General features: G+C 36.8%; 1 protein-coding gene and 1 pseudogene across 1 annotated transcript; one reads left to right on the forward strand and one right to left on the reverse strand.

Annotated features, from left to right (window-relative positions):
• Positions 1-350: 350 nt before the first annotated feature.
• LOC141818593 (uncharacterized) lies at positions 351-2,861 on the forward strand (the record flags this gene model as incomplete). The annotated part of the gene is made up of 4 exons (XM_074706056.1): positions 351-634; positions 1,126-1,295; positions 1,866-2,051; positions 2,586-2,861. Coding segments are annotated over 4 exons (719 nt in total), but the record flags the coding sequence as incomplete, so codon positions are not given.
• A 601-nt stretch (positions 2,862-3,462) lies between these two features.
• On the reverse strand, positions 3,463-4,408 carry LOC141818594 (F-box/kelch-repeat protein At1g55270-like; annotated as a pseudogene).
• Between the last annotated feature and the right edge of the window lie 9,440 nt (positions 4,409-13,848).

The raw sequence follows: 13,848 nt of genomic DNA on the forward strand, positions 1-13,848 counted from the left end.
AACCGCCGCTATTATCCGTTTTCCCGGCGGTTTCAATTAACCGCCGCAAAAACAAATTTTTAGCGACGGTTATTTAGCGGCGGTTCTTAAAACTGTCGCTATTATCCGTTTTCCCGGCGGTTTCAATTAACCGCCGCAAAAATAAATTTTTTAGCGGCGGTTTAAATTTGATTTGCGGCGGTTTAGTAATTTACAGCGATTTAAAATTTAATTTGCGGCGGTTTAAATTTTAACCGCCGCTATATTCTATTTTTCTGATGATTTAAAAATTATTTTTTATTTAATCAAAATAACACTAATTAGCATCGACGTGGATCTCTTAGATATCAAGGAAAGCCCTTAGCCCTTAGATTCCGATCGGACGACTCTAGCTCTCTCCTTCACGCTGTGCCCTAGCTCTTTTTCTACTCCCGCGCTCTCTTCCGCATCCCCTCGATCGTCGCTCTCTTCCCTCATCACCGTCTCCACGCATCGAGTTCCACCCGATCGCCCTCTCACTCCGACGGTCGCCGGACACCGACACCGCCACTCTCACTCCCGATCGCCGTCTTCCTCGCGCACTCCGATCGCCCTCTTTCTCGCGCACTCGGATTCGTTGTTCTTTCCTTCTTTCTCGTCGGATGATGGGCTTCAGGTAAGCATTGCTCCGACTTCTTGCCGAAAAGGTTGTATTGTTGATCCGCCCTGGAAGTTCGAATAACTTTATTCAGTTTGTTTAAGTGATTTTTACTGACTATGGCCTATTTGGGGTTGATATTTGTGAATGGAGTTTGGTTGTGTTGGGGTTTTATGTTTTACAGGCTATTTTTTTCGTTTTTTTGGTTGGAAAAATTACTTCTTGTTAGGTTTACTAGTTTCCAAGGATCAATGAGGGATAATATTCTTTTATGCGAGTTAGCTCTTGTGTGAGGAGAACTAGTTATTTGTTGTAGATTGTGGTGAAGGAGGAACTGCACTATCAAATGCCCAAGTCGTCTTCTTCGCTTTCCCAATAATGCTATTAGTATACGTATCGAGAATTTGACATTAGCTGGCATTGCATCTTACTTTTTGAAGCGCACTTGTTTTTACCATGTTTTGCGAAATACCAAAACATGCTTATCCCTCTTCCCTTCAATTACCAAGCATGCTCCTCTGAACTCTCCTGATGGACGTCATGGAAGACTTGACTCTGAAGATAACAGTAGTTTACTTCTAAATGGTGAAAGAAATGGTTTGGCGAGCCATGATCAGGATGGAAGTTTACTAGGTCCTGCAACAAGTCCCGTAGTGAGTGGAAGAAGAGACGTTAGCAGGCAAGTACGCTTATCCTTCAAATATTTATACTTTGTTGATGTTTGCTGTTTCAGCTTATTTCATCCATTTTATTTCTGTTTTTTTTGGTATTCCATACTAATTGTTAAATTTCTCATTGAACTGAGCAATCTAAGCAGTAAATGTTAATGATTGTTACTTAAAGACAATATCCATTGTTGATACAAAGAATTCATTGATCACTTTGTTACTTTGATATTGTGTAACTATGATGATTATGTTTATTTCACATGATACTGATTGGACAGCTTTTTGCAATAAATTCTCTAATTTGAACAATAATTCCATACAGGTACAAAACTTTAAGTTCATAATGTTAAACATGAAGCATAATGAATATTGATTTCTTCAATCTTGAATAAATTCATGAATGCTTCTTCTATGCTTATATGTCTTTTATCTTGTGTGGCAATTAATTCATATCTCTTGTTTTGTTTTCTCATTTCATTTTTACTTGCTACATGTTTCATCTTCTTTTGTGATCTTATGCTTATATCTAAAAAGCATAGATTTCATGTATCCAATTTCTGAGTATTTATATTCATCTTCAGGCCACTATCTGGAGCAAAATCCTTTGAAGATGATGTGGACTTAGAAGATGGTAAAATTGAAAAGGAAAGGAATAAACCTTTACGCTATGATAGACGTCTAAAGTTGAACCGAGCTTTTCTATCTGGTCTTGCATACTGCTTATCATCATGTAGCATGATACTTGTCAACAAGGTAGTGTTGTCTGGGTATGATTTTAATGCTGGGATATCGCTAATGCTTTACCAGGTGTAGTTGCATATAACCTTTATTTCTTTGCTTCTATTCTACATCATGATGTTTAGAATCTATTATCACTTCAAACAACTAAACTGACTTACATTTTAATGCAACTTCTTTGCTTGCAGAACTTTGTCCAAATTGGTGCAGAAGAATTATTTATTTATACCTAAATCACACAACTATGGATAGATATCCCAGGAAACTGTGTTTATTTTCAGCCATGTCCATGCCTAGGCGCCGAGCAATGTCCTTGTTTAATTTCAAATCTAAGTGCTGGTAGCCATATGAAACTTTGCCACACAAGTAAGGAAGCACGATATATGAGTTAGATGAGTTTTTTTATTATTGACATGTTGCTGTAGAGTTTTTTTATTGATTAGTACTGATTGTTTTTATGAGGGGATACTGTTGTTAAAAGCATCGAAGTAGATTTACCTGCTGGTGTTTTGTTCTTTAGGTTATAGTTTGTCTCTTCTAAATTTTTTTTTGTACTTGTACAGGCATGACTACTTTATAAGTTTGAAGAGCTCTCCAAGGATGACTACTTTTCAAAAAGCAACAAATTTGCAACCTGGTTGAAGGAAAAGCGAGAGATCTATTTCTAGGATTTGACATCTGAGAAAGCTAGAGAGATTTCTCAATTTTTTTGTAACCAAACAAAATTTCAATTTTTTTGTAATCTAAATTCACTGTATTTGACATCTGACAACTTTGATATCCATGTGTAATGACTCATATTTGTTTACTAGTTTTGCAAGAAATTAATACAAGTAAAATTTTCTATTTATTACAATTTTTGGTTTAATTTTTCTATTTATTTATAAAAATCACAGGCTGAAAATTCTGTAATTGCACATTCAAATCTTAAACTGCCGGGAAATTATTTTGCGGCAGTTTTAGCAAACCGCCGGGAAACCATTTCGCGGCGGTTTTGGAAAACCGCCGGGAAATTATTTCGAACCGCCGGTAAAAGAACCGCCGGGAAATTATTTTAAACCGCCGCAAAAAATAACCGCCGGGAAATCATTTCTAACCGCCACTAAATAAACCGCCGGGAAATATTTCGAACCGCCGCAAAAACAACCGCCGGGAAATCTATTTTAGTGGCGGTTATTCCAGCGGTTCTCTAAAACCGCCGCTAAAAGGTTTAACGACACCGGTATCAGCGGCGGTTTGGTAAACCGCCGGGAAATGATTTTGCGGCGGTTCCAAACCGCCGCTAAACGATTTTTAAACCGCCGGGAAATCCTTTTTTTCTTGTAGCTAGCTTTGTTGCAGATTTCTCCATTTCAAGATGTCAATTAATTAGTACGCAGCTGATAGTAATACAACCAAAACCAATGAGTTCATATAACCTTTCTTTTGTTCAGCGAGATCTCAAGCTTGAAGAACCTGACAGTGAACAATATGACCCTTCAGTCCATTGCGACCTGCAATAGAGGACCACAAACTTGCCACAAAATTTTTAAGTTGGCCTTTGCCAGCAAGGGCTTCCCACACACGCGCACTGTTTGTCTCTATGATATTTACTGGTTCTGTCACATCAACAAGACTTATGCTCATGTTGTTCCTAATAATACCCAGCTTCCCATTAAGAGAAACAAATGAGGCAGGCAGCCTCAAAGGCCTGAGAATTTCCTAGATGATTTTTGCTGTCCATGAATTTATCCCATGAGTCTGTTGCTGGTTCATAGACTCTAAGCTTGCACCCATCCCTGCAATCTGATGCATAAATTCTTCCATTCAATGAAATACTGGGATTTCTCCAACCTGTGACTATCGCACCACTAACAGTGGACCATGCGTTGGCAGTAGGTGCATAAACTTCACTCACGACCTGCCGGTGGGAATCCAGTCCTTTCAGAAACCATTTACCCTCATAAACAACACCGATAAAGGGGATAATTCCAGTGTTCATTTCAGGGATAGATGCCCATCTGTTTCTGTTAGGATCATAAACCTCAGCTGATTGAAGAGTTCTTTGGTTTCCTTCGCATTCCCCACCAGCAACATATAGGCAGTTATTGATGACACAAGAACCAAAGAAATGGCGCTTTCGAAGCATGTCTGGAACTCTGTGCCATTTGTTTGTCCGTGCATTGTAGAAGACTACGCGTCTCATTGATCCCTTTGATGGGTCTTTACCTCCAAATAGGTAGAGGTAGCAGCCACTAAGAACAGCACAACCAAAACCAAGAGCTTCAGAATAATCTGCAGGAACAGGTGGAAGTGACCTCCACATTTGATAAGTAGGATCAAATGCATGCCAGGATATCTTTCCATCACGGTCTCTCTTGATGACATAGACCCACTCCTCTGCCATCCCTAACTTTTTTCTAAGAGAGTAGAAGTAATTTCCACACAAAAGTTTGTTCCATCTTTTGCAAACTAATGGAAGGTTTTGATGTTCAACTCGAGGAACCTGAATCAAACAAGCAATAGCAAGATCATCTGGGAGACCAGGCAACAGAGGCGCTTGGTTTCTATTCCTCTCCCTGTGTGTGTTCCTCAATTTTGTTCCATTGGGCACAATTTCAGGTTGCAGACAGAGCTTAGCACCAGGAACAAATTTTCTAGCTCCTACACTGTTTTCAAACCAGCATCTACTCTACAATAGCATGATACAGAATCAACCTGCAAATTGAATTTAAAATTTGCGCTGTGATTGAAACAACTTTAATTGCATAAGAATTATAAACAAAAAAGACCAGAGGCACATAAATGAATATAATCTTGTGAATCAGATATAGTAGAAAATATGCCAACAAGCAGTATTCAAGGTGGATGCAGGCAATACTTTAAAGTATAATGCCAATGGAATATGATGAATAAAAAATAAACTATAAATTGAGAGTGGTCGTCCATAATTTAATTCAACTTGTTTGGTATTTATTTGGGAAAAGTTGTTTTTTAAAAATGCTTCACCTTCACCATAAGTATCTCTTTCAACAATAAAATTTATGAGATACCCACCAAGAAACTAAAAGATACCTTCTAGCAGTATATTTCTTACAAGATTTTACTTGAAAGACAAAATCCTACATGATCTTTGATTACACGAGCCTCTCCCAAAGTTGTAAGGGGAGGCGTAGTGTGGAATCGAGAAGAGGGCAAGAGTTTTTGCCTAAGTCGCTAACAAGAGGTGAGAGGAAGATGCTCATTGAGGGTTCCCTAAAGTAAGAGTTTATTTGGAGTCGCCATGAGATGCATCAAGGGTTTATCGGAGGTAAGAATTCCTCTACGAGATTGTCTGGGAGCTAAGGTTTCTCCCATTTCTTCCTCATCCCTCTTGATTCTTCCTCTTGGTCGGTGTGGACCACCATCACCTCAATACACCCTCAGCATTACCAATATATCTCATTTTAGTCACAAACCGACACTTCAACTCAAAATGAGATTTTAAACCTTGGTATAATTATAATTTAAGTGGTCAACATTTAATCAAGATGTCTGTACCAATTATCATGCCATCAAACATAAATATGGATCACACAATATTAAGAATAGAATCCAACAACATTTTTTTATTTTACTTTAGAAAATTTCTTTCTTTTTTAATTCTAACTACAATAGAGTATAGATTCAACTCCAGAACCTGAAGAGTAGTATCACATAAACGTGCATGTTGCTTTTAACCACTTAATGCTAAAAAGCATCTGAATTCTGAACAAGATCAAATCAAATACTATCTGTGTCTCCCCTACTTTCAACACTTAAAACTGTCTGTTATTACAAATGAAAAATTTTCATTAATCCCCACACTATACCCATTTTTTAAAAATACCCAAGAATTTTTTTCGAAGATAAATCCTCATAACTAACTCTATTATCTCAATTCTCAACTAACAAACTATGCCCCCTTGACTCCTACACGACCACCATGTTGATCCAAATAAAATAAACGATGATAACAAACAGAAATCTTAAATTTTTATGAAAACAGGATATGAAAAGATTTCCTTTAGTTAGCCCTATATGTTAAAAAACAACATGGACAATTAATTGTACGTAGGCTAGACACCACTTTACAGTGAATATCATGTGGCCACAATGTCTGATTTGCTTTTTGTCATGCTGTATATCTTCTTGTTCAGGTTGGTGACCAGCTGCCTCGTCTGATACCTCCAGTCGAGGACAATGAGCTGTCTCCTCTTCTCTTTCCTCGGGTGTCACCAGCACGTACGCACGCCGCCCCTCCCGCACCGCCACTGCCGTCGCTCGCCACCCTTCCTCCACCGCCGCCTCGTCTTCCAACCCCGCTTCGGACCACCGTGCTCCAGCACCTCCGCGAACCACCACCTCCGAAGAGGAAGTGTCGCGCAGTGGGGTCCCACGCGAGGGCTCGAGCGTATCGGAAGGCGGAAGGGATGGTGATGACGTGGAAACATGGCCGCGGAATGGTGGAGAAAGAAGAGGAGTGAGGAGGAAGAACTCTACATGGCTTGGCTTATCTGTCTGCGCGAAGAAGAGGGATCCAGCAACCTTCCATGGCTAATGCTCATGAGATTGAGCGTGTATGCATTTCTATCGTTGTGATTTGTGTGAGACTGATATATTCCTGTAGCAGTGGCCTTGTTATTCCGAACTAGGCTGGCAGAGGAATGAGTTGGTAACACTCTTCTTTAGGAAGCTGGTCGGATGCGCCAATTATTGGGCGTACAAATTATTAGTCCTGCGAGAAAATTTGAATCATTAAAACGTTGAAGGAAATTGTTACACAAATTAAGCGCTTAACCTTTTGTAAATTCAATAGAATAAAAATAGTTCTATAATTGTGAAAGGGCGTATTCGAGATTAGATGCAATAAAATGGAGGTAAAATGGAATTTGAATCCGTTACGAAGCGTTGGATGACGTACGGTTTTGCCATTTTGGTGCGGAGGGAGACGGAGGTCGAGTTCCGTTTGGATACCGGTTTGGATGGCCTTGTCTCCTCTGTGTCTACACTGTCCACATCATCCACGCTCGCTTGTTATTCCTCTCAATCAAATATCCCCTATTAGACGAGATATTTGGGAGGTGATTAGAAATCACCGGATACAAAATTTTACCTGATAATTTTAATTAATTTATTATAAATATATATAATAATTAAAATTAAATAAAAAATGATATTAAGTTAGGTGGGATAAATAGGTAAGATAGTGATAATAGATTGGATATAGTTAAATAAATAATATTATTAAATTAATTTTATTTAATATTAAATTAAAAATTATAAATAATTTTATTTAAATATAAATTAATAAAATAATTATGAGATTTATAAATATTTAATTATGATATTTTAAAGTGAGATAGTGATAATAGGTAGGATCCATAAATATTTAATTTATGATATATTTGATTATGAAAATTAAGATATTTAAAGAAAGATATTTGATTGATGAGGTAACTTGAAGATCATAAATATTTGGATGAAATATTCAACATGCCCTAAATAGTCAGTCCGTTATCCTCCTATATATACAGTTCTTGAACCGCCTCATCGGTACAACCTCTTCTAGGCGAAGGTGAGCACTTCTGCTTCCAGTTCAATCGCGCTTTGGTGATGTAATCTTTCTCTCTATTTTGTTTTGTTTTCGTCTTTTTCAGATCTACTTCTTTTGCTTCCCAGGTTAATAACTTGTTTTGACCATTGATCGTTTATTGTATTTTGTTGAATCTGCCGAGTTTGCTTTCAAAGATTGATCGATCAGATCGTCTCTGGTTAATTTTTAGGAAGCATTTCCTATTCTAGATATTTTTCCTCTGTTTTTTCGTTTCCTGCGTATTGTGATGCATTTCCTATTTTAGATATTTTTACTCTGTTTTTTCGTTTCCTGCGTATTGGACCTTACAGACCTTATGATCGCCGTTTGTCGGAACTTTTGATCTTGGCGCTGGCCTTGATGTTTTTTGGGGTTCGTCTGCTTTGTGGAGACAGTGTTAAACGGAGATTGATGCAGCACGAGCTTGCTTCCTCAACCAATGGCGACTGTCTCGGCTCTTCAAGATTGATCGTTTAGTTTCTGCCGAGTTTAGTTTTCAAAGATTGATCCGAGTTTAGTTTTCAAAGATTGATCGTTTAGTTTCTGCCGAGTTTGCTTTCAAAGATTGATCGATCAGATCGTCACTAGTTAATGTAGTTCTTGAACCGCCTCATCGGTACAACCTTTTCTCGGCGTAGGTGAGCAACCTTCTGCTTCCAGCTTATGCTCCGTCTTCAATCGCGCTTTTGTGATGTAATCTTTCTCTCTATTTTGTTTTTTCGTCTTTATCTTTTTTTTTTTTTTTGCTTCTCATCTTAGTAATTTGTTTTGATCATCGATGTGTTTTGTTGAATCTGCCGAGTTTGCTTTCAAAGATTTATTGATCAGATAATTTCTGTTTAATGTTTAATTTGTATTCTAGATATTTTTCCTCTGTTTTTTCGTTTCCTGCGTATTGCACCTTACAGACCTTATGATGCTTGTTTCGAGGCTGCAGAAATGGCTTCCTCTGAAGATGCTCGTTTCGAGATGATGAATCAATGTCAGGATCTCCTATGCAAACTGAAAATTCAACAGGCTAAACTTAAGTCAATGCTTAACTGTTCCAAAGATGAATTAGTCCTCTTTCACAAAAAGTTAAAATTCACCACCTTAGCGGCTCTACACGATCTGCTCCACAACCATAAAGAATTAGCCCTACTTCAAAAGGAGATGAATTCATATCTGAATATCGAACGCCTGTACTTTGAAGATAACTTCAGACTTATTGGAGATGAAATTGAAGCTCTTACAATCCAAATTAAGAAAGTTGACGTAATATTTGATAGGGTAACGATGGTAACAGTGGCTATAAGTTGCGTTGCAGCAGCAACGCTATGGATGTTTTCCCTGCGTAAGTGAACTGCCTGCCCTCACTGTGTGAGTCATTTTTTGATTTTGTTCTATCTTCTGCAACTCAATAATGTAATGTATTTTTTTCCGGTAGAATAAAAAATTTGATACATTAGCTGCACGAACATCTGGATTTTAATACTAAATAAATAAAAGAACATTTACATTGCATTGCAACTCGATAGTAAAAAGTACTTATTTTAGTTGATCAAAAGACACATTTGTTTTATGAAATATAATTTTTTTTTCTATTCGAATTACATCTTTATTGGTCGGTATCTGTTTGTATTATTATTATTATTATTATTATTATTATTCTAAAATCATTATAAGAATTTTTAGTTAAAAGTACTTCGACCTAGTAAAAGGCTCGAATTAGTATTAAATTGACACCAGTAGTTCCCTAAATATTTCTACCTTTATTTACTAATTTAAAGCATTTTAGAGTTATTAAACTTTTAGTTAAAAGTGTTTGATAGATTTAAAAAGTCCCTTACGGATTTTAAATACTTTTAATGATCTTCAAATTAGGGGTGTCAATTCGAATAGATCAGATAAATTTGAATCTGATTGAAATAAAATATTATTAAAAAAAATCTAAATCTAAATTTGAATTCAATTTGAAATCTTAAATCCAAACTCGAATTCAATTCTAAATCCTAAATCAAAACTCAAATTAAACCTAAATATAAATAACTGGTATAACTCGATCAACTTGAGAAAAAAAACTTTTTTTACTATTTTTAAATAATTTTTTATTTTTATCTTAATATTTTATTATTATCATACTATTATATAAAATATCTTAATTTTTTAAATAAAATTTAATTTAACTCTTACAAAATTTTCTAAATCTGGATCAATTTAAACTGATCCAAATTCGATTCAAATTTAATCCAATCTAAAATTCCCGATACTTATTCACAAATTAGATTGGATCGGATTGACGAGACATCCGAACCTAAAATGTTTCAACTAAGAAAAAGATAGTCGTAGTCAGTCACAAATATAATTGTCAAACGCTATAGCATTCATAAATAAAGAAGAAATGTTTCAACTAAGAAAAAGATAGTTGTAGACAGTCACAAATTGTAAAATACTATACCATTCATAAATAAAAAAGAAAATATTAATAAATTCAAAGGACGAATAAGTGTAATTGCATTGATCATTTGACAAGAATTTATGTGTTTTTTTAAAGATTATCAAAAACATTTTAAACAAAGCGTTTCTTTCCTTTTAATTAAAAATTTTCGTAAAATAACAGCTTTTCATTTCTTCACCAAAGTATTTCTACACCATAATCCCTATATATACATATATATCATTTGGAAAAAAGGACCTAGTTGTAAATGTTGAAACTAGTTGAGCCTTTTTGCAAAATTACAATTAAACAGAACCGAACCCTTTCTTCTCTCGGGATGGACTTTTTCTCCCTTCTCCTCCTTTTTTAAGCCTTGCACTAACCCTAGCTTTTGGGCCCAAGCCGGATTTCGCCGTCCTTAACCCCGCCGTCATACTTTGCAGTGGTGGAACGCCCTTGTAGTTAGCAACGTCGCCGCCACGCTATCCTCGTCGCGTCGCCGACACTCCATAGGGAAGACCCTTCGCCTATGGAGTTTTCCTTGTTTTCTTGTGCTTGATTTCCTTCACCTTAGTGCCGACCGCAGAGGTGGTAATAACTAGTATCCTTCATTTCTATGCTACCATGACCATTATTTCTATTCTACTATGGATTGTTCAGCAAAGTTTCCATTACCATTACAATTTTCACTCAGTAAAGCATATTCTATACCTAGCGTTGAAGGTACAACGTAATTTTATATTGATGTGGTACAAAAAGAATGAATCAATGTTTCTCATTTCTTTACTCTTTTTTTTTCCTATGTTACATTGTCATCATCTGGTTTGTCTTTGCTTATCAGATTTGCAAACCACTATAGGTCAGAAGAAAGGAACTTAGTTCTTATGCACCAGTTTCTAAGTTAAGTTATCTTAGTTGCATTAATGATTGTATTTCCATGCCAAGTTTGCTTTGTTGTTTCAGTTGTATGACCGGGTATTTATGTTAGTGAGAGCCCTAAAGTAAATCATGTGATAATTGATGTATGGACTCAATGTATCATATTCTATTTATTTATAAAGATATTTCTTTATGGTTATTATACTTACTTGTATTGGTGCCAAATAACTAAGTATAATAACGTCCTTGAGTAGATGGTTCGTATCTATATCAATCGTTTAGTTGAATCGATAGTGAGATAATATAGAGAACACTACTCTAAAACGTTCCTAGTGAGTATTAACACAGGAACAATGTTAATACATTGAGACTAGCATGTAGGTCAACATGATGACTTGATCTCACAAGTCATGGATATGAGATATTAAGCTGACACATGAGTATGCATTGGAGAATGTATACTGAATGACCCGCTATGAGAAAGTATCATGAATCATTATACGAGTGTCATATACTTTCTCATGTGGCTATTAGTATGACTATTAGTCCTTAGACCTGAAGTCATCATGGTTCCCAACATAAGAAGTTACATACTTTGGCTTCGTCAAACGTCACCCGTAAATGGGTGGACTATAAAGGCGATTACTGGGTATGTAACAAATTATGTGGAGGGATGTGAGTGATGTAGATGAGATCTATCCCTTCTATATGACGGGAGTGATATCATAGTTCTTAATAGAGTGAGACCACTAAATGCATGGTCATGCCCAAATGAGTCAACATGAGATGTTGAGCTCATTTGATTGGAGTGAGTTTACTTGAAATTCAAGACATAGATTGATTAGAGGATGACACGGTCTATGCCTCGGTTTGATCAATCATGATATCAAGGATAGAAGGGCATGGTTACATATTGTGAGAGTCACAATTAGTAGTCACAAGGTGATGTTGGATCTCAACATTCTTGTAACTTGGGTAGCAATGATGTGTTGCTAGATACCTCTCATTGCTTATGTCCCTAAATGAGTTGGGCATTGCCAACGTTACAAGAACCTATAGGGTCACACACAAAGGACAATTAGATGGAGATTAAGTTAATTTGATGAACCAAGAGGATTAGATTCATGTGATGAATCAAATCGGGTTAAGTGTAATCCAAACTGGACTAGTGGAGTTGATTTGATCAACCTTGGAGATTAGAAGTCAAGTTTGACTTGACTTGAGAAGGAAGACTTTATGGTCAAGTTTGACTTGATTTGAGGGTCAAGTTTGACTTGACTTGAGGGTCAAGTTTGACTTGACTTTGTGTCACATCATCATCAAGTTTGACTTGACTTTATGCCATGTCATCATCCATGTTGACTTGACTTATGCCACCTCATGGTCAATGCTTGACTTGACCAACTGACTTTGAGTTAAGGTGGCATAAATGGTGGCCTATGAGAATGCTCCACATCATCATCGGATGCCACCTCATGGGGGTTACAAATGAGTTGTAACTCATGGCATTTATGCAAGTTTGTGTAACCTCCCTTTGGCTTTTATGTGGCCGACCACATTATTGTGGTGGATGACCAACGAAATTGTTTTTCCTCATTCATTCTCATTCACTTCTTCTTTCTCTCTTGCTCTTCTCTTCTCCTCTCCTCCAACTCTTGGCCGAAGTCCTAAGGAGTGCTAGCACACTCTAAGCTTTCGGACTCCATCCAGTTGTCGGTGTGGATACCATAGAGAGGTGTTGCTTTACACATTCGAGATCCGACTTGACTTATGACACCTCATGGTCAATGCTTGACTTGACCAATTGACTTTGAGTTAAGGTGACATAAATGGTGGCCTATGAGGATGCTCCACATCATCATGGGATGCCACCTCATGGGGGTTACAAATGAGTTGTAACTCATGACATTTATGGAGTTTGTGTAACCTCCCTTTGGCTTTGATGTGGCCGGCCACATTATTGTGGTGGATGAATGAAATTGTTTTTCCTCATTCATTCTCATTCACTTCTTCTTTCTCTCTTGCTCTTCTCTTCTCCTCTCCTCCAAGTCTTGACCGAAAGTCCCTAAGGAGTGTTAGCACACTCTAAGCTTTCGGACTCCATCGAGTTGTCCGTGTGGATACCATAGAGAGGTGTTGCTTTACACCTTCAAGATCTGACATACACTAGCACGCATTGAAGGTAAAAAATTATTTTCCCCTTGTAGATCTAGAGTAGATCTAGGAGTTTTAAACATGTACATGAAAAATAATTTTTTAATTCTTCGCACGGATTCGGTGGCATGAGATTTCTGAGGTTTCCGAAACACAAAAGTGATTTTTACGGCTTGAAAAATCCAACAATTTATTACTTGTCAATTAACTAGACTTTAGGCATAGACCCGGTTGTCTATATGTGGGAACTTGATCGCCTTATTTTGCACAGTAAAATCATATTTTAAAATAGGATTACCTAATTTATGGCATTACGAGTGTTTGCCCTGTAAATGTTACCCAATCTATGACAAGGTTGTCCTACTAAAGCTTTATGTTCAAGATTGATTAGGGTTTATGATAATAAATGAATTCTAGTTTCATTATATGTTAGGAAAAAAATACAAGCTTCTATATAATTGCTATATGATAATCCTAACATATGGTGAAGAGGTCAATTTAGTTGAAGAATCATTAATTACATATATTTCCTCTAATGATGGGGATTTATATAGTTGTGTCCAAGGCAATGCATGTTTTATCATGTCATTGGATGACAGTGGTCAAAGGGAAAAATAATAATAATAATAATTTTCTCTCACGGGGTGGATTGTAGGTCGTTCACCCTAGTCTTATGTGAGGCACCTCATAGGATGGATTGCAGGTCGTTCATCCTGTATATATATATATATATATACTTTTGTAAGGTTTCCTATGGGTGGATTGCAGGTCGTTCACCCTATTT

This window comes from Curcuma longa, unplaced genomic scaffold (genome assembly GCF_044706935.1).
Source record: "Curcuma longa cultivar G26 ecotype Majalengka, Jawa Barat unplaced genomic scaffold, ITB_CL_G26_1.1 contig_25428, whole genome shotgun sequence".
Taxonomy (NCBI): Eukaryota; Viridiplantae; Streptophyta; class Magnoliopsida; order Zingiberales; family Zingiberaceae; genus Curcuma; species Curcuma longa.